The sequence below is a fragment of the Pseudonaja textilis genome, chromosome Z (assembly GCF_049901715.1).
Source record: "Pseudonaja textilis isolate UNSWEBS1 chromosome Z, rPseTex1.2, whole genome shotgun sequence".
NCBI lineage: Eukaryota > Metazoa > Chordata > Lepidosauria > Squamata > Elapidae > Pseudonaja > Pseudonaja textilis.
The window spans coordinates 81,877,389-81,899,563 of NC_142008.1; the positions used below are offsets into that span (position 1 = coordinate 81,877,389).

The window sequence follows — 22,175 nt, forward strand, 5'->3', positions numbered from 1 at the left end:
ACCTTTTAACTGATCCTGAGGAGAACTCTATCTTATTCTATACTAACTGAAGTGGGGGTCATACGTGAAGGAAATTAATGTATTGAACTTAGGAACATTTACACACACACACAAAAAGAGTAACTTGGAAGTTTCGGAAGATACTGATTGTTGGCAGTTATTATTCAGCACTTTTTACCTCCCTACTTCCGGTGTGTTTGAAGAAAAAGTGCATAATCCTAGAAACGGTGGACTAAAAACTGACTTTAAAATCCTGTCTTCTTATTGCTCTACCTCTTTTCTTTTCTCTTTTTTCTCTTTGTATAACTCTGCTTAATTCTTTTCCTTATCTTTTATTTACTGATTTTTTGGTGTTAGGATGAATTTTTTCTCTCCTTTCACTTTCTCTTTATAACGACTATAAATTTATCTATTGAGGAAAGGAGTACTGATTGTTATATTGGATTGCTAGATAACTGATTTAATTGTTTTGATTAATTCACAATATTAGGGATAGTTATACTTCAACCAGATTGATAGGGAAAATAGCAAGAAGGTTAAGAACTATTTAATCAATAAGTATAAGACTTAATATTTAATGTTATAATAGTATAATTTAGTGTGTGATTATAACCAATCTATTGGGGAAAGAAATAATACTGTTTAGGTTCAAGAATACTGGTGACTAATAATACTTAGAATATCTAATACTCAAATAGGGTTAGATAAGGTTAGATAAGAATACACATATATATTTACAATACTTATAAACTTACAAAATCTAAACTTGGTTAGATTTGATATACTATTTATTATATATATTTATTATATGGAATGTTATATAGTTTTGTATAGTGTTGCATAGTATTTGAACATAGACTTCATAAAATTATATACGTGATTGAGAATTTAGGATTAAAAATAACATATATTTATATATTTCAGTTACTAGTTAAGAATACAGAATACAGCTACCTAGTAGTTAAATGGACTAAGCAATTAGATACTGGAATTCTAATATAGGGGTTATAATACTGAATGGTAATTTGGGATAATATAACTAATGTAATCCAACAACAGAAACAAATATTAAAAGAAATGACTTCTACAACGACCACGGCTCTGAAAACTGGAAGGAAGGCTACCCCGACTTTAACAACTACCCTGGCAACAGCTTCGCCCACTGTTCAAAAAACCATAGAAGAATCGCTACCAGGGGAAAAACAAACTAATGTCTCAAATGCCAATATTCAATCAACTTTGCCAACCCTACAAGAATCAATGAGAAAACTTAAAGAAATAATGATAAAAAATCACAACGAAACAAGAGCAGATATTAGTGAATTAAAAGAGGAGATGGGGAAATTAAAAGCTGAGATGAAAGTGGACATCCTTAAAGTAGAGGACAAAATTGGAATACTACAACAGGCCCTGGAAAAAAAATGAAGCAACGATAAAAGAAGTAGAGACAAGGAGGGAACAAACGGAAAGGAAATTGGAAAGGGTAGACGAAGAACTAAAAAATATGAGCAAAGAAATGGAGGACTCATTGGTCTACCTAGAAATGGACAAGGCGGCTGCATACCTGAGATTCCAGAATGTTGAGGAATCCAAGGAAGAAGACCTGGAGCAGCTAATGGCAGAAATACTGGCCGGACTACTAGGAAATGACAAAGATGATATACTTAGAGAATTTGATGAAGTCTACAGGGTCAGCACCAACTATGCGAGATGCCATAAATGGCCGAGAGAGGTCCACATTCGCTTTGCGAGAAGGAGTGTCTGAGATAATATTTAAGATGTCCAGAGATGGAACAATTATGTATAAAGGCAAAGAAATTTTGATCCTTAAGCAAATTCCAAGGAAAGTAAGAGAAATAAGACGAGACTATAAATTTCTAGCTACTTATCTAAATCTATTTAAATGGTTAATCCCGGAGGGGATGTTAGTTTCATGGAAAGATAGGAAAATCAAAATAAGACTCTATGGAAAGGGCCCAAGATTTTTATGAACAACTGGTAGGTATGGAAGATCAGAGTAGTAAGGAGGAATTGGAAAGAAACTCACAGGAAGACCAAAGCCACCACAGAAACAAAAAAGAAGGACCCTCAAGAAACCAAGGGAACATTTATCCACCTCAGGAGAGAGAAGAAACTAGTCCCCAGCAAGCACAAGGAGAGACCGGAATTATCACGAGACAAAGAGCGAAACAGAACTAATTAAATGGAAGAAGAAAAGAAACTTCTATCCATTAACATAAATGGTTTAAATTCGACGACAAAAAGGAAAAGGATAATATGCTCAAAATGCTGACATAATATGCCTACAGGAAACCCACATAAGGAAAGTAGATGAAAGATACCTAGGCTGCCCAAAACTAGGGAAGCTATTTACTGCACCAGCAGATACGAAAAAAAAGAAAGGGCTTGCAATATACGTGAAAGACGATCTGAAAGCAGATTTAGTTTGGTCAGACCCGGAAGGAAGAACTTTGGTTTACAGATCTGGATTAATACTATTTCAATTCTATTAGTAGTAATTTATGCCCCAAATGAAGATCAGAAAGTTTTTTAAATATTTACATCAAAAAATAATAGGATTTGAAAAAAGGAATATCTGTATTATAGGAGATTTCAACTCTATTGCTGATTATCAAAAGGACCATAGCCATGCGAGGAAGAATAAAAAGGGAAAAAGAGCATTTCCTAAGACATGTAAGGAAATGATGAAAGAGTTAAATTTGGTGGACTTATGGAGAAGACTATACCCCGAAGAAAAACAATTCACATTTTATTCTAACCCGCATCAAATATGGACACGAATCAATATGGCGTGGATGAATGGGGAAATACCGAACGAGATAAAAGGAATCGAAATTTTACCAAATGAATGGGCAGACCACAATCCAATTCAAATAACTTGGAAGGGTAGGAAAAAAACGAAAGAAAAAATGGACATTAAACACCCAATTAATAAGAGAAAAAGAGTATACTAATAAACTTAAGGAGGAAGTAAACTATTTTTTAAAGGAAAATGATAATGGTGTAACCTTGAAACAAAATATTTGGGATACATTGAAGGCAGTAATAAGAGGTATAACAATCTCTTATAATGCTATGAGAAATAAAGAAAAATATGCTCAACAAAATAAACTACAACAACAAATTAAGGAATTAGAAACTCAATTACAAAAGACCCCTAAAGATCAAAGAGTACAAAATCAGATAATAACAGTCAAACATAATTTGAATTTAATTGAACAAGAGAAAATGATAATAAATTTGAAAACGACTAAACAAATTTACTTTGAGCATACTAATAAACCAGGAAGATGGTTATCTTATAAATTAAAAAACAAGAAAGAAAACAGATTGATCTATCAATTAATAGATGAGAAGGGCGACATACAACAAGAGATAGAAAAGAAAAAAGACATTGCACACAAATACTTTAAAGAGTTACCATATATACTTGAGTATAAGCTGAGTTTTTCAGCACATTTTTTGTGCTGAAAAAAACCCCTCGGCTTATACTCGAGTGAGATTCCCCTCTGAAAAAAAAATGGTGTGGAGCTCCGGAGCTGGGCAGCCGCTTCCCTGCTTCCGTGTTTCCTTTGCAACTTGTAAGCATGGGGGTAATCGGAAGCAGAAAAGTTCTTGCATGAGGATATATTGTTTTTTCTTTATTTAACTGTTTTTAGGTGGAGGGAAAGACCCACCGTCATGTGAGAATGCTCAGACACGAAATCTATCCGCCTGAAAATAAGTGTGTGTGTGTGTGGGGGGGGAATTTTAACAGAGGGAAGACATAGGGAGAAGGCAAGCGACGGAAGATCCTTCAGGGGAAACTGAGGGGAGACTCACCCTTGGTCCAGATGAGCCCCCTAACGAAGCAGCGGCAGCCAGCAAGGGCAGGCAAGCCCCGCTTCGCGGACTCCGTCCGTCCTCGCTCCCACCCACCCACCCAAAGCCACGAAGTCCCCCAAACGCACAGCCCAGAATCGCCTTCCCCTCAGGGGGCAGCAACGACGCCCGGTGTCTCCTGAAACAAGAAGCTCCGCCGTGCAATGAAAGCGCCCTGGCTCTAGGCTCAGAAAACAACATGAGCCGAGGTGGCTTTGTTTCCTCAGCCCCAGCTACTTTCAGTCCGCTCAGGAGGAGGAGGTGGTGGCGGCAGCGGCTCGCATTGTTTTCTGGGCTCTAGGCTCACGATCTCAGAAAACAACGCGAGCCAAGGTGGCTTCGTTTCCTCAGCCCCAGCTGCTTTCAGTCCGTTCGGGAGGAGGAGGTGGCGGCAGCGGCTCGCGTTGTTTTCGGAGCTCTAGGCTCGCGATCTCAGAAAACGCAAGCCGAGGTGGCTTCATTTCCTCAGCCCCAACTGCTTTCAGTCCGCTCAGGAGGAGGAGGAGGAGGTGGTGGCAGCGGCTCGCGTTATTTTCTGAGCTCTAGGCTCGCGATCTCAGAGAACAACGTGAGCCAAGGTGGCTTCGTTTCCTCAGCCCCAGCTGCTTTCAGTCCGCTCGGGAGGAGGGGAGGAGGAGGTGGCGGCGGCTCGCGTTGTTTTCTGAGATCGCGAGCCTAGAGCCTAGAGCCCAGAAAATAACGCGAGGCTGCCGCCACCTCCTCCTCCTCCTGAGTGGACTGAAAGCAGCTGGGGCTGAGGAACGAAGCCACCTCGGCTCACGTTGTTTTCTGAGCCTAGAGCCAGGGCGCTTTCATTGCACGGCGGAGCTTCTTGTTTCAGGAAACACCGGGCGTCGTTGCTGCCCCCTGAGGGGAAGGCGATTCTGGGCTGTGCGATTGGGGGACTTCGTGGCTTTGGGTGGGTGGGTGGGAGCGAGGATGGACGGAGTCCGCGAAGCGGGGCTGCCTGCCCTTGCTGGCTGCCTCTGCTTCCTTAGGGGGGGCTCATCTGGACCAAGGGTGAGTCTCCCCTCAGTTTCCCCTGAAGGATCTTCCGTCGCTTTTGCCTTCTCCCTATGTCTTCCCTCTGTTAAAATCCCACCCAAACACACACACTTATTTTCAGGCGGATAGATTTCGTGTCTGAGCATTCTCACATGACGGTGGGTCTTTCCCCCCCAAAAAAACAGTTGAATAAAGAAAAAACAATATATCTTCATGCAAGAACTTTTCTGCTTCCGATTACCCCCATGCTTACAAGTTGCAAAGGAAACACGGAAGCAGGGAAGCGGCTTCCCAGCTCCGGAGCTCCACACCATTTTTCTTTCAGAGGGAATCTCACTCGAGTATAAGCCAAGGGGTGTTTTTCAGCACAAAAAATGTGCTGAAAAACTCATCTTATACTCGAGTCAATAAATTTTCCCAGTTTTTTGTGGCAAAATTAGGTGCCTCGGCTTATATTCAGGTCGACTTATACTCGAGTATATATGGTATACAAAAAGGAAGAGGTTAATGAGGATAGAATAAGAAAGATAAAGTAATCAGGGAAGAATTGATAGAATTATTAAATAAAGACATTACTTGGTCCCAATTGAAATCAGCAATAGAGAATCAGGGAAATAATAAAGCCCCAGGGCCAGATGGGATCCCGGGAGAACTATATAAGGTAATTGCGGAACAAATTGGACCTCTTATGATGGAAGTGTTTAACGATGTCTTATTGGCAGCCAAAATGCCAGGGTCATGGAGGGGAGCATTGATTCGCTGATCCCAAAGGAGGAATCTGATCTTAGATATATTAACAACTACAGACCAATTTCACTCCTAAACACCGACTACAAAGTATTTACCTTCATCATAGCTAACAGATTAAAACAGATTTTAAATCTGTATATACATGAAGACCAAAATGGATTTCTCCTGACTAGACAGATAAGGAATAATTTAAGAACAGTAGTAGATGTTTTAGAATTTTATGAAGCCCACCCCAAAAAACAAACTGCACTTATGTTTCTAGATGCCGAAAAGGCATTCGATAATTTAAACTGGCAATTTCTAATTCAAAAAATTTATAATATGAATTTAGGCACTAAATTTGAAAACATCATAACAACAATTTACGATACACAGCAGGCTAATATCATAATAAACGGGGAATATACTCGCCCAATAAAAATAGAAAAAGGAGTTAGGCAAGGTTGCCCACTCTCACCCCTGCTCTTCATATTCTCTCTAGAAACGTTATTAACACAAATTAGACAAAACCCAGAGATTAAAGGATTAAAGATTAAGAAAGAAGAATACAAACTGCAAGCATTTGCCGATGATATGTTTTTTTTTATGGAGGAACCAATAGAAAGAGAACAAAAATTGATAAACGAACTAGAACAATTCGGTGCGGTAGCAGGACTTAAAATTAATAGGAAGAAAACAAAACTAATGACTAAAAATTTAACAGAAAAACAGAAAAAAGATTTAGAAGAAGTTCATGGGAATACAGGTGACAAAGAAAGTTAAATATTTAGAAATATGGCTAACACCACACTGCAAGACACTTAAGGAGAATAATTATGACAAATGGTTGCAACAAGTAAAGAAAGATCTAGAATCATGGGGCAGGCTACAACTTTCATTATTGGGCAGGATTGCTTCTATTAAAATGAATATTCTCCCAAAATTTTTGTACTTATTTCAGACGATTCCAATTAAACTACACAGAAATTTTTTTGAAGAATTTAACAAAATAACTGTTAAATTTATTTGGCAAGGGAAAAAATCTAGAATAAATTTAAAGGCAATGCAGGATTTGAAGAGCATGGGAGGGTTGGCACTTCCAAATTGGGTATTATATTATACGGCAGCCTCTCTAGTATGGTTAAAAGATTGACTGAATTTAATCAATAAGAGAACGTTATTGTTAGAAGGCCACGATTTGCAGAGAGGGTGGCATGCCTTTTTATGGGAGGTAGGGAAAGTTAATCAGACATATTTCCATAGACATTTAATTAGAGATTCACTATTAACCAATTGGAAAAAAATACGGAAAAGACACTACCTAAAAGTACCGATTTGGTTATCGACAATGGAGGCCATGATTCACCCAAACAATTTGGACATTACCAAAATGATTAAATATAAGGAATTATTGGATACACAAGGAAATTTGAAATCGCGACAAGAGCTGCAAGAGTGGGGATTTAAAATCGATCAGTGGGTATATCTCCAAATTCATAATAGATACAAACAGGATAGAAAAGAATTCGGAATCAACAATAAATTCCAGCAATTAGACAAAATTTTACTAGGATCAGACAAGAAAAATATAACTAAATTTTACAAGTATCTATTAGAAGTAGAGTTAGAAGAAGAGACAGTTAAAGGGAATACGATAGCCTGGAGTAGGAACGTAGGACGGAGTATCACATTAATAGAATGGGAAAAGATCTGGAGTAGAAACAAGATCACAAAATTGGCAGCATATAAAGAAAACGCTTATAAAATGTTTTACACATGGCACCTTCCTCCCTTGAGATTAGCGAAGATGCCCCCCAACATGAGTCCAAAATGTTGGAAATGTAAAAGAATAGATGGAACCTTTTTTCATATGTGGTGGTCCTGTAAAGAAACCCATAAATACTGGCAGAGAATTAGAAATTGGCTGGAAGATATAACAAAAGAACAGATTGAGTATAAACCAGAGTCCTTCCTGTTAGGGATTTTCGATAAACAGCTACCTAAAAAAATGAAGTACATTACAATACACATATTAACAGCAGCCAGACTAGCGTTTGCTCAATGTTGGAAGCTACCTCACATACCTACAGAACAGATGATCATCCAAAAAATCTCAGATTGTGCAGAAATGGACAAACTAACTCTAGCCTTAAAAAATAAAGATTCTTCAATATATTATAACAATTGGAATTGCTGGTATAAATGGTTAGACCAAAGACAGATTTTATATCATAAGGTAAAAAAAGAATAGGACAAATCTATATGAGTGATATATAAACATATATATATGGATGAGGTGTGCGTATATGGCATAAATCAAGAAGAGAAAAGATCTTACAAACTGTCGAAAATGAGAGTGTTTTTAAGTGTTCATTTTTCCTTTTTTCTTTTTTTCTCCTTTTTTCTTTTTCTTTTCTTTTTTGCTCTTCTATTTGTATATGTGTTGTTGATTTGTTTTTAATTGTAAAATTAATAAAATTTGTTTTTAAAAAATAAATAAAATAATAGCTGAAGTCCAGGAGTCTGTATCATAAAATTTATTTTCAGCCCAACTGGGCATTCTATCAATACACCATAAGCACACCTATTTTTCCCACTGAGATTAACTGTTTAGAGCAGTGGTAGTCAACCTGGTCCCTACCGCCCACTAGTGGGCATTCTAGCTTTCATGGTGGGTGGTAAGGGTTTTGTCCCCTACTTTATAAATCACCATTACTGTGGAACCAGCGGGCGGTTAGAGAAAATTTTACTACTAACAGAGATACAAAAGTGGGCGGTAGGTATAAAAAGGTTGACTACCCCTGGTTTACAGCATTCCTCCTGAATGGAAGAAAAAAAACATATTAATGCATAAAGACATTGGACAAACTAAGAATATATAATTCTGCTTTGTTTACATAAAGGATTAAAATTATTAACCCACAGTAGTGGGAAGAAACAGGTGTTGTTAATATAAGATTTGAAGAAAAATAGATAATCGCTACTCTGTGAGGAAGAATGATAATCGACTAAAATGCAATGTATTATTAAGTATTAACCTTGCAAATACAAATTAGAAATAAAAGAAATAAAATACTCACCAATGTGTCTGTGTGGGAATACTGATATCCCTTTTCTTTTAATGGATTTAGTATTATTTTTCCAGAAGCAAAGAAAGGTGTATTCAAGTATTTATAAATGGACAATATTTCATTACTAATGCAAAACACAGGTGATCTACCATTATGCACGCATTCTGTTATGAAATCAGAAAAAATAATATTAACAGAAGGAAATATTAGATAATACATATTGCATGATTGCATATTCATTCATAGGCAAAAATCTGTTTACATTTTCATAAAATAATGACAAAGAAGCCATAAACACATTCTACACCTAGGCAATATCAAAACTGTGGAGTATATACTCTATTCAAGGTTGAGAATATTTTATATATAAAAATGGGTTAAGATTCTGCTTTGGTCCACTGTGTGGTAAATTACACTCCGTAGAATTTGTACCATTTTTGAATGTAGTGCAATAATAACTGCACAAAATTTTACAATGCTTATCGAAGTTTTGGTTGTTGACTTATCTCCTGAGGTACAGAATATTATTTAAGTTGACAGTAGATTGGCATAAGAAAGAAGAGTAGAATTTTGTGCCAAAGTGAGTAAGGAGGCAATACAAGAGGATACATATATACCGTGTTTTCCTGAAAAGAAGACCCAGTCTTATTTTCTTTTGACCTCTGAAATAAGCACCAGGGCTTATTTGGTTTTTTCTTTTCTTTTTTTCTTTTTGGCCTTCAGGGCAACTCAGTGTCCCAGAGAAACGACTTGACATTTGAATTTTGATATAAGATGATTTATTCTCTACTATTGTAATGCTATCAATTTTCCAAGATGATAGCATGAAACAGAATTCTGGAGAACACAATTCATTTTATTTAACATAGTTGATGTGAAGACCGTTCTCTCTATCTACCACAATGATCCAAATTTTCTCACACGTATTATAATAATATAAAAAGAATAGGCCAAATCTTCTCTCAGGTGTAATAATGATATAAAAAGAATGGCACATCACCTGCACAGAGGATCAAGACAGCTCTATTGGTTATTGAAGTAAACTATCATTCAGATCTTAACAGCCTTTTAAACAGGGATGTTAGTGTACAACTCAGTTTTAGCCCTCACTGAGTGGGAACAGAGCAGTAAGAACAGGGTGGGAATCAAATTTCATGGAATTATTTTCACAAAATATGAAGAGTAAAGAATGACATTGGTCATTTACTGTGATCATACCCAATACACTTTTCTCCTATTTTCTCCACAATAACTCTGAGGTGAGGTGAGTGAGTGACTGGCCCAAGGTCACCCAGCTGGCTTTCATGGCCAAGATAGGATTTGATCTCCTGCTTTTTTAGTCTAGTGCCTTAATCTCTTGATCAAACTGATTTTGAGTACTGACTGAGTCAAACACACTTGTAAATCAATGAAAATGACATAAAAATTGCCATTAAGTATAAATATTTGGTTATATACTAGAGAACTGACAACGGTTGATGGATAAATTGCCTTCTGAAAGTCCAGTTTGCTCATTGCAATGGTGTCACTTTGTGTCTAGAAGTCCACCAACTCTGTCTATCACAGAGTAATTGGGTAATTTGTATAGATTTTGGAACTTTTAAAAATATTAACACTTGATAGATTTTTTACTTGACAGTTATTATTTAAAATGTGTTATTTGGCTACAGCCAAAATTTACCTATTTATATTGACCTATAAGATGAGCTAGAAGTATATATTTTTCTTTTTTTTTTTAGCTGGGAGACAATCTCCAAAGCCCAGATTGGTATGCCTTCAGGAAAAGTGTTACAAATAGTATTGGAAATGATTGGTGTATATGCTGATGAAGCCAGGGGACCTAGATAAAAAACATGAAATATCAGTATCCATGTAAGAAAATGATTGTAGCTTGTGAATGACTCGTATCAGAATAGAGCACTGTTTCTCATATTTGTACAAGGTGATGGTTAGGGTGGCCTTCACTCACGTGGGAGCACCGGAAACCAGAAGAGCAGCTCCCAGTGCGCATATGCATGCTAGCCAACTGCTCTTCCTGCGCACATGCGCATTAGAAACTGGAAGACCAGGTGGCCGGTACACATGTGTGTGCCAGGAACTACTCTTCTGGTTTCTGGTGTGCATGTGTGCGCGCATGCAGAGGTTTCAGCATTCAGTGCCTTTTTGGTGCACATGTGCTCCCTTTTCGGTCTAGATATTAATATATAAAGTATTTATTTTATGAATCCACTTATTTTAAAATATATCTTGTAACTCAACGTATTTTTTTGAATTTCTTATATCTTACAAAATTAACCACACATCATCAGATAACAGATAATCAGAGTTGGAAGGGACCTCGTAAGTCATCTAGTCCAACCCCCCCGCCCATATCCTATGTATATCATATTATGTGTTCTTTTTATGCATCTTTATTGCTGCTATCTATATATTTCATACCACACATTAAATAAATCTCATATTTATCATAAGCATTTTAAAAACTATGTCATCACTCACCTTGAAGAATTTGTTGATTAGATGCTTTATCAAAAACAACAGCTGGCTGAGGAAAATGTTCCTTGAAAGTTGAGTTAACGTGCAAATTCTCTGCAAAACAAAATACAGAGGGTTAGCCTGAAGAGCAGACATAGTTATAGGTAATCTTAAATGGGACCAGAATTTCCATTGCTAAGTGATACAATTGTAGGATGCAATGTCATGTGTCCACATAGCTTAGCAGTAGCAATCTCAGCAATCCACATTGCGTTTGTTAAGTGAGGATGATGGGTTGTTAAGTGAGGATTTCACTTGGCCACGATTTGTGAGTTCCCACTGCTTCCAAAAAACAAAGTCAATGGGGAAATTGACAGGAAGTTATTTATAAGTCCGAATCACAAATCTTTCTTTAAGTGCTAAGCAAAGACTACGTTGATTTTCTATACTTCTATTAAGTAACAGGCCTATAAATCTTACTAGTGCAGATTTAAACAAAAATCAAAAAGATAAATATATTTATAAATCATATATTTTGAATAAGGCATATCAATTAGTCTGCCTCTACACTAATATGATCTTTTTTGACATCTACCAAACTATATGTTCACTTAATTTTTACACTTAAATAATAATTTATAATGAGCCAAGGAACAAAGCATAACTCCCCAGCTTCATCTTCAAGTTAGTGGGGAAGATGATAGGAAGTTGAGAATCCCAGGCAGCTCACAAGCAGGCTACCAGGCACAAGCATAATAGGACTTTGGGGGCTACTTCAGGAGGGTGAATGAGGACAAGTTTGGTGCAAATGTGGAGGACTTGGCTAGCTGCTGTAGTTGCAGGAGGGCATATGTGGGGCAGGTGTAGCATGAGCACAACAAGGCTTGGAATGGCTGTTGCAAGATGGGAGAAGGCACACAAGGGCGAGTGCAATATGAGGAAAATTCATTGGGGCATATGAGGTGCAAGTGAGAAGCTGCTGCAGGATGAGGAGGTTGTGCAAGCACCATAGTGGTGCAGATTGCAGTGACTACTACAGGAGGCAGGAGGCAGTGACAGAAGTGTGACATGAGCACAGTAGGGCTTAGGGTGCCTGCGATAAAGCAGATGAGGGCATGTAATGCTAATCAGGTGTCCATGGGATGCTGCAACCATCCTATGTGTGAGCTGGTTGCCAGATTAGACACAACTGTGGGAATGCTAGAATGACCACTTATAATTTAGAAAGATTGCCCGATCTACAAACATAATGTTCTGATGACCATACCGATTTCTGGAACAGATTTCATAACAATTTTCGCTTTAGGTTTCCTAGGTTCTCTTTGTTCAGGTGCTATTATTCCACCAATTACAAAGTCTCCTGAAGCAATAGAAAAATTAATTGTGATCTATATAATACCAATTATAAATTGTTTTACTTAAGATGGGATGGAATTATGGAATAACTGGGTTACCAACAGCAAATTAGTACCAAGTCTATAACTTAATGATGACTTTGTTTTCACCTATAATTTCATAATGACACTTTCAAATGTAGACACTAACATTTGTGAGATTATTTTCTTAAAATAAAACAGTGCCATTATGCAGAGACAACATAAGGGAAAATATAGGCTAACCGCATCACCAGTAACTTGGAAGTTACTCTAAGTATACATACCACATATACTTCCTGTTAAACTTTCCTACATAATATGATTTAAAAAGAAAACAATTCCATTTCTTAATTGAAATAGAATCAGGACTAAAAATCTTTGAGCTTTAAGTCAAAGGTCTCATGATATTTCATTGTTATTCAAACAATTCTGGATTCCAATTTTTTGTATTAAAAATACAAAACAATCTAAATCATTCTAATCCAAATTTTACTAGTTTGTTGTAGTGGTTAAGGTGTTGAAACCAGGAGACTATAAATTTTAGACCCATTTTAGGCATTAAAAAAAAGCTGTTTGAGCTGGCCAAATAATTCTGTCTCAGCCTGATTATCTAGTATATCTGTATAAATACATATATTTCCCAAGTAGCTTGCACATGCAGGCAATGTTGGACCTTTGCATTTAGAAATAAATGGGTTTCAGAAGAATGTCCTTAGCAAAAATTTAGAGAGCTTGAATTTCTGTGCAGTATACATTTAGCTGGAGCAGAACACTTAGGTTCAAAGTAAGGGTGTGCCCATCTTTTAGATTTTTTTAGTTTGCGTGTCCCAAACAACAACTTCTTCATTCAAAGCAACTAATTCATTCAGGAATTACATACCTGAAGTGTCCATCTTATAATAAACACGTTCTCCTCGCCAATATTCCAATGGTTTAATACGTATTCTTTTGGACCGTCGAAGATTGTGTGTGTTTGCAGGCAATACTATCAGAAAGGAAATGTATAAAAATATGAATAGGTATCTGTGTATACATACCATACATACATACATATATATACATATATACACACAATGTGTGTTTGTGTATGTACAGATATATATAAAGACAAATATTTATTAAGTCATTCTTTTTTTCCCTATTTATTTATTTTATTTTATTATAAGAATACAACACGGTGCAGCTGTTCCGGCATCACAATTGCTATACATACCATATATACTTGAGTATAAGTCGACCCGAATATAAGCCGAGGCAGCTAATTTTACCACAAAAAACTGGGAAAACTTATTGACTCGAGTATAAGCCTAGGGTGGGAAATGCAGCAGCTACTGGTAAATTTCTCTTTGAAAGAGACCAGTAAATGAAGATGAAGAAAAAGAAGTGTGTTTTTTCACTTTCCACACTGCAGTGAACAAAAATGGCATCATAGGAACAGGCTTATTTTCAGTCCAAAGGTTTGTTTCTGATTTCTTCCCTGATTTAAGGGAAATTTGGGAAACGATCTCACTATCATGAAAGGTTTAATTGATTCACTAACCCAAAAGAAGATGATGATGACGACAGTGGGAGGCAGGAGTCATTCTCTCCCTTGCAAGAAAAAAGCAAGAACCATTCTTATGATCTCTCTCTCTCTCTCTCTCTCTCTCCTAATACAGTCAAGCCCTTTCCAGTATGCGCGATCCGCTGCTGCCGCTTTGCACCTTGCAAATGCAAAATCCCAGGGTTTTTGCATTTGCAAGGTGCAAAGCGGCAGGGGCGGATCGCACATGCTGGAAAGGGCTTGACTGTATTCCGGAGAGAGAGAGAGAAAGAGATCATAAGATCGGCTCTGCATTTTTCTTGCAAGGGAGAGAGTGACTCCTGCCTCCCACTGTCATCATCATCATCATCTTCTTTGGGTTAGTGAATCAATTAATTTGGGAAACGATCTCACTATCATGAAAGTCAGTGTTCTCTGCCCGTGGGGCGTTTGAAGAAAACGCCCGCGGCATATCCACACGCGTGTAAAGGGAATCAGAAATCCCGCGTTCAACGCCTAGCACAGCAGAAGAGAAAACGCAGCTGTGAGCAAATACTGGGAAAACCTGATTGATCAGAAGGAAGGAGGCAAAAGAGGGAGGGGTGGTGGTGGAGAGGTCCCACTGGTATTTGTGAAACACTCAGTCGGCAGCACTTAAAGTCAACATCCTCGCTCCCACCCACCCAAAGCCACGAAGTTCCCCAATCGCACAGCCCAGAATCGCCCCTCCCTCAGGGGGCAGCAAAGACGCCCGGTGTTTCCCGAGACAAGAAGCTCCGCCATGCAATGAAAGCGCCCTGGCTCTAGGCTTGCAGGCTCAGAAAACAACGCGAGCCGAGGTGGCTTCGGCTCCACTTGGCTTCGTTTCCTCGGCCCCAGCTGCTTTCAGTCCGCTCGGGAGGAGGGGAGGTGGTGGTGGCGGCTCGCGTTGTTTTCTGAGCCTGCGAGCCTAGAGCTCAGAAAACAACGCGACCGCCACCACCACCTCCTCCTTAGAGGCATTTTCACATGCTCTTTGTCTAATATTATATATGCCATCCTCTGACAGCAATACCTTTCTGGATTTTAGATACGACAACCATTATGCAAACAAATTATCTGATACAAAATTGACATTAGGTCTCAGAACAAGGACAGAATAACATCAGAGCACTTTAACCTCCAAGGAGGCTCTATGACAAGTTTCAAAGCAGCCAATTTGGAGGGGGAAAAAGCAACTCAATTGAGAGGTTGCAGTCTGTATAGTTTGTATTCTAATAAATGAATTCAATTATTTGTAAAATAGATAAGCATGAATCAAGTTATTTATTTCAAAACAAGGTTCTATAAGTATAGTTTTAAAAATGCAGCATAATGAGTTTATAAAACCCTTAAGCCTCTGTTAAGAAAAGGGAGCAGATGGAAAATCATTCGAAGGTTTACTGATACTCAAAGGTCTAAGTTCAGCGTTCATATCTTTGTTTAAAAACTGCAACATCCCACAACTATGCTTACAATTTGCTCAGGATCAGAACCAATAATGTGAGAACCCATGGAATAGACCAGTGATGGCAAACCTTTTAGAAACCAAGTGCCCAAACTACAACCCAAAACCCACTTATTTATCACAAAGTGGCAACACAGCAATCTAACCTGAATGAGGTTTTACTGCCTAAAATAATGATAAACGCAGAGTTCAGCTAATTGTTCTAAGAAAAATGTGATTAATGCACTTTTATGCCCCTTCATTTTTTTCTGCTTTTGAAATATTACATTTAGCAACAATAAAAAAAACTTAATATCATTTATCATTTCTCTCTCTCCCCCTCCTTCCCCCTTTCTCCCGTCTTTCTCTTTCCCTCCATCTCTCTTCCCCCCCTTTCTCTTTCCCTCCCTCTTTCTTTCTCTTTTCCTCCCTCCCTCTTTATCTCTCTCTCTGTCCTATCTATTTATCCGTGCTCTCCTGTCCAGCTTCACATGTCACGTGAATCCAACCACTTGGGCTGGGGAGGGGGAGGGGAGGCTGGCAGGCAAGGCCAAGCATTAAAGATCTACACAAAACAAGGTAACTCCAACCTGGATCCTTCGGGAGCCCCCTCCCTCTCCCCCCAGTGGCAGGGCCCGGGCAGCCTGAGCACAGCTCCCTCCTTGGAGGGGACCAGCAAACAAGCAAACGTGGCACTCTGGCTGGGAGGTGGCGGCATGGAGCCACACCTCTGGCCAGTAAGAGCAGATTGCTTCAGTGCGGGGTGGGCACGCAAAAGGCAGAGGAAACCCCTGCCTCTAGGAATTCAGCCCTTAAAGACTCCTTTGGGACAACTTTTTTCTGCTTTTGAAACATTATGTTTAGCAACAATAAAAAAGAAAAACTTTTGTAATATAATTTCTCTTTCCCTCCCTCTTCCCACGTTTTTTTTTCTCTCTCTCTTTCTCTCCCTCTCTCTGTTTCTGTCTCCCTGAACTGATGCTGGGTGGTGGGAATCTGATGTCCATAGGCCGAGGAGCCCAGGAGCAGCATGTCGAAGCTCAGCTGGCCCGTGTGGAAGCAGGGCATCCCAACACATGCAGCACTCCAGGAAAAGAAACTGCTTTTCTTTTTCTTTTGCCAAACTGACGATGAGTTGCATTGTGGCTCCACATCATATTGGGCTTCAGGAGGATAGGACCTCATCTCCCCCACTGTGAAGTGCATGAGTGAAAAAGTTAGCTCAATCAATTCCAACTTCACAAGATCTTTTTTCTTTCGGGAGAAGTTGGAATTGATTTGAGTGAAACACGATGGAGAAACCCAATTGGATCTGGGCTGGGGACTGCATTCCCAGAGAGGACTCTGCATGCCACATCTGGCACACATGCCATAGGTTTGCCATCATGGGAATAGACCATATTTGCTTGGTCTTCATATAATAGTAAGCATAATGCATAGACCCAGGGGTGGGATTCTACCAGTTCGCACCTATTCTCTAGAACCGGTTAACATTCTAAGCAGTTCGGAGAACCAGTTGTTAGAAGAAATTACTGGCCTAATCCTGTAAGGAAGGCAGGAAGGAAACATTCTGGTAATGCTTACAGAAACTGCCTGTCCATTAACACTTATTACATTCTTGGTAGGACTAGACTTCCTGTCTCAGAAATGTTACTGGAGTTTTTCCCCCCTCCTTTGCTGGTACTTTGCTTGTGTGGAGTGACTATTCAAAGTTACAATGGCACTGAAAAAAAGTGACTTATGACCCATTTTTCACTCTTACGACTGTTGCAGCATCCCCACAGTCATGAGAGGCCAGACGAGGAGATGCGTGCCTTGGTGTGAATGATATTGAGTTGGGCACACCCAGCCAATAATATGACCACCAAGCCATGCCTACCCAGTCACATGACCAAGCCATGCCCACCACCTAAACCACGCCCATAGAACTGGTTGTTAAAAATTTGAATCCCACGCCTGCATAGACCACACCCAAATAAAACCACACAATCTTAACAATTTGTATGAACCACAATAGTATCCAATCCTACCCAGAAAAAGAAACAGGACACAAATATTAACTTTGTCAAGTTACCTGAATTAGAATCATCTGCATTATATGGATTCAATTTTCTTCTAAACATTTCATTATTATAAAGTGGTGGTAGTAGTTGGTCACTAAAAAAAAAAGTTTAGATCAGATTAAATCATTATATTAGTGAATTATACCACCTGATGTAGCTATAAATCAGGAAACATACATTTCCATGTATACTACTCTACTTATGGAGTGATCATGGTTTATTTCTCAAAATGTTTTTCTTTTAAAAGGACAATACAAAAATAAAATACAAAAATGGTATCAGCAGGCTTATTTTCTAAGAGGACAGTGCAATACTGAACCTATTTCTCTGACATCACTTCATGACTTTCCCTAAAAATTACTTCAGAATGTTCCGTATCGTTCTAAACCAGTGTTTTTCAAACTTAGCAACTCTAAGATATGGGTTTTCAACTCTAGATTCCACAACTAGCGAGAAGCAATTTCATCACAGGAAAACTTTACCTGGATTATGTGACATGTTCACCATTTTTTCATCCTAGGTTCTTGAATATGTTCTGTATTTCTATGAATCAGACATTGGGAATAATATTCATAACCAAATTCTTTTCATAGAAGATCTGCACTTATTTATTGTACACATAGCATCTCAGAGAAATATTTTTAATTCAGTCTGAATAAAGAGCTTGTATCATCAAACGTATCAGAGAGGGAGGGAGGGCAAAATACCTATGCAGGAGGAAATTATTAAGAAAATTATGGACTGTGCTGAAATGAGTAAATTGACATTTGAAATTAGAGAATAAGAAGATAAACAATTTTATATGATATGGGATTTGTTTTATCAATGGTTGGACAAAAAGACATGGTAATGTAATAGATTTTAATAGATTGATATTTAGTAATAGAAGTTTAATAGATTGATATAAATTATAATATAGACATATATAAACATTGGATGAAAGCATAATACAAATTTTAAAACAAAATTTGGAATATCTCATATAAAATGATGGAATAAATAGTGGCTGTCTTCTCTCCTGCTGATTTTGAGGGGCATTCCCTGAATCTAATGGGAGATTGTACTTCTCTTCATGATCTACAGGGCTTTCCTTCTATCTTCATCATCCCCTAGGGTGACTTTGGCCATTGAGAGCTTCCAGAGAAGCAGAAATCAGATGGGTTCAATGGAACTCCGCTTCCCCTACTCCGCTCTGCTATGACATCAGCTTCCTTTTTCACTTTTTGTGATCTTCTGATAAGCAAAGTCAGATTCCTTTATAACCATGTCACTAACTTAACTTAACTGATTCACTTAGCAACTGTGACGAGAACGGTCATAAAATGGGACAACATTCACTTAACAACTATCTCATTTAGCAACATAAATTTGGGACTCAATTGTGGTCATAAGTTGAGGACTACTTGTATTTTCATTTAACAAAGTTCTACAGCTGACTGGTCTGCAAGATGTAACTAGCTAGAACTGATGCTGTTAGATCAACATGGCATAATTTATCTTATAGATATTAAATCTTGCTAACAGATCTGCACTGCTTTTCAGTCTGTGTCCAAGCCATATTTAAGGCCTAATCTACAAAGGCTTTAACTAGCAGATCACCTCAAAAAATAATTTTCCAAGGCCTACAATACGAATATAAGGCTTTTCCAATGCCAACCATTACAATATTCCAAGCCAATACTGATGTTTGTAGTGCAAAGATCGCACAGAAGAGAAACAAAGATGATTACGGGACTGGAGGATAAAACATACAAAGAACAGTTGTAGGAATTTAGTATGTCTAGTTTAATGAAAAGAATGGGTAATATGATAGCAGAGTTCCAATATCTAAAGGGCTGCCACAAAGAAGAGGGGGTCAATTATTCTCCAAAGCACCCGAAGCTCTGGAACAATGGTTGGAAACTAATCAAGGCAAGAACCAAGCTAGAACTAAAGTGAAATTAATCAATGGAACAAGTTGCCTCCAGAAGTTTTGGGTGCTCCAACACTGGAGGTTTTTAAGAGATTTAACAACTATTTGTCTGAAATAGTATTGGGTTTTCTGCTTGACCAGAGGGTTGGACTAGAAGACCTCCAAGGTCCATTCTAACTCCATCATTGTTTTTCAGGTAAATTTTATATATTCCTTTTTTTTGTTACTAGTCTTCAGCCATCTCTTCTTTTATTTCATTTAGCTTATTTTAGCACTTTAAAAACTGTTGCAAAATGACTAAAGATTCCTAGGGATGAATACAAGCATATACGTTATTTTAAATAAAAGAAAAATGGCTGTAATTGGTATGTGTACTCAGGGAATTATCGAAGTCCCAATCTGTACCTCAGAAGAGGTCTAACCACTTGGGCTGAGTATTAATGGCTTTGCTCAAAGCTGATCAATAATCCCAATGTACAAAATTGCATTGCATTAAGAAAAAGCAGTATTAAAACATAATTGTACACTCCTAACTTACTGTGATAAAAATTCTTCATTGTTTTGTGGTGTTACTGAAACATTTAAATGTTTTTTTGTCACATGCTGCTCACAAGAATCTTCTTGATATAATACATTATTCTGAGACTTTGGCAAAGAAGTCTCTTTTACTTTTTGAGGTTTTGCTCTCTTTAACTCAGCTCTTAGCTTAAAAGGATGAAGAATCTTCTTTTTAGCTAACTGTTCCTCTCCATGACCATCTTCAAGGCTCCCCTTTGAAACTAATTGCCCATTCTTCTTCCTCATAGGTCCAACAGAGGATCTTTTCTTTTTCTTTTGAGTCCCTGATTGTTTTTTGAATGGTAACTGTAACTTTTTATCCAGTGTATTATGAGCTACATGAACAAAGCATGGCATAGAAACTGAATTGTCAGAATAAATATCTGTATTCTTAGATTGTGTGCAGTCCTTTGATGGTAGAGCCAAGACACTACTCTCTTGTTTTTCATCTTGCACTTTTGTCTGTGTGGTCAGCTTATTCCGTGTTGAGCTTCGTTTTGCTTTTTTTACAGGTTGTATCTGGAGTGATAAGTTTTGCTCTGCTTCTAGTAAAGGTATGTGGTCTTTTGCTTGGTTTCTACTTATTGGGTAAGTTCTGTTATGTATTTCTGCTAAAGCTTTATATTTATTTTTATAATGCATTTGCTTCCTTGTTTCATGAGAGGTAACAAAAGACCTAACCAATTGTGATTTATCATTCTCCACAGCCATTACTTGTTTAATTCTTGAAGCATTTTGAAATCCATCAAAACTTGTTTCACCAACATCATATAATATTGCATTTAGTTCCTGCACTGGAATTGGCATAACTGTTTTCTCCAATTTCCTTTTATTTTTTCTCTTGTTATGCTGCTGAGCTTCCCGATTTTCTTCAAATAAAGCAGATGTTCTCTTTTTCTGTGGTTTTTGCTTCTTTCGAAAAATTGAAACCCAAGACACAGAAGATAAATCAAAAGATTTCTCTACCAAAAATTCACATTCCTCTTCTGGCTTTACAGTAGCTGAATTTCTAGGGAGAAAAGAAAGGCAAGTAGATTCTCACATATCACAAAGGGTCAGTCCAAGGAGCTTCATTTTCAAAATAAACTTAGACATTTTACAAAAATATTTTCTGATAAAACTAATTCTAGTAATAATTTTTCTATTTTGTTATGTTACACAAACTTTAAACATGTTGACTTTAACTCAACAATGCTCAAGTCTTCAAAGCAAAATTCTAATATTTGTGTGTGTGTATCTGGCAGATCTAGACATTGTCAAGACTTATCTTAGAAAAATAAAACAGAATTGGCTAAGTGAATACTGTAGAGTTATGATCTTAAAGTTATGCAATGGCATGTTAAATACAATAATGATAAAATCTAAACATTCAAAGCCACATTTAACTAGTGCTTTATAATAACGAATACACCTAATTCATTTCTGAGATGAAGTTGTGGCTTTAGTGATAACCTCCCAACAGATAAATTATTTAATATAATGAATGTATAGAATCCTGAATATGTATCTCTTACAGATCCACACAGAAAACTTTGTCTGGACTTCTTCAAAGTGCCAACAGTGACAACTCTCTTATTCAGAAGTAAAATCATAGTTAAGACTTTAACCTAGAAAGGAGCTGCATATTACACATTCTCTGTACTTTTTAGGGAACAAAGTGATTGGTTTAAAACAGCAACAAACAAGTTCAATCCATTTTACACAATTCTGCTGTTTTCTCAACTCAGTCACTTTAAATGTCACAGCAAAAATATGACTAGCTTGCTTTCAATTACAAATGCCAAAATCTTTTATATAAAGCTGCTCTTTAAGTAACGGCATTCAAATCTCATTGTACTATTGGAACACTTTCATGGCTTATAATAATAACATAAGTCTTGACATTTTTATTTGTTTAGAACCTGATCCTTCAATACATCACTCTTCTGTTTCTTTTCCTGCAGAAAAACCCTTAGACTTGGTAAAATTTTGGGATAAATAAAATGCTTCTTAATTAAAGCACATCTATATGGGAAGAGAATTAAACCATTCAGTCAGGATTTTCTAAATGTTCTTAATAATTGTTTTAAATTTCTAACCCTTAAAGAAAAACTATGCACATACAGTATTTTCTCAAA

The 22,175-nt window shown here is 37.5% G+C and overlaps 1 protein-coding gene across 1 annotated transcript in view; it reads right to left on the minus strand.

Annotated features, from left to right (window-relative positions):
• CENPC (centromere protein C) overlaps nucleotides 1–22,175 on the minus strand; it is a 34,854-nt gene that overhangs the window by 10,693 nt on the left and 1,986 nt on the right. Inside the window, exons 3-8 of the mRNA XM_026719592.2 lie at nucleotides 20,039–21,067; nucleotides 17,600–17,682; nucleotides 13,419–13,523; nucleotides 12,430–12,522; nucleotides 11,187–11,276; nucleotides 8,697–8,851 (exon numbers count right to left, since the gene is read on the minus strand). Coding sequence (XP_026575377.2) covers nucleotides 8,697–8,851; nucleotides 11,187–11,276; nucleotides 12,430–12,522; nucleotides 13,419–13,523; nucleotides 17,600–17,682; nucleotides 20,039–21,067 — 1,555 coding nt within the window. The remainder of the gene's footprint in view (nucleotides 1–8,696; nucleotides 8,852–11,186; nucleotides 11,277–12,429; nucleotides 12,523–13,418; nucleotides 13,524–17,599; nucleotides 17,683–20,038; nucleotides 21,068–22,175) is intronic.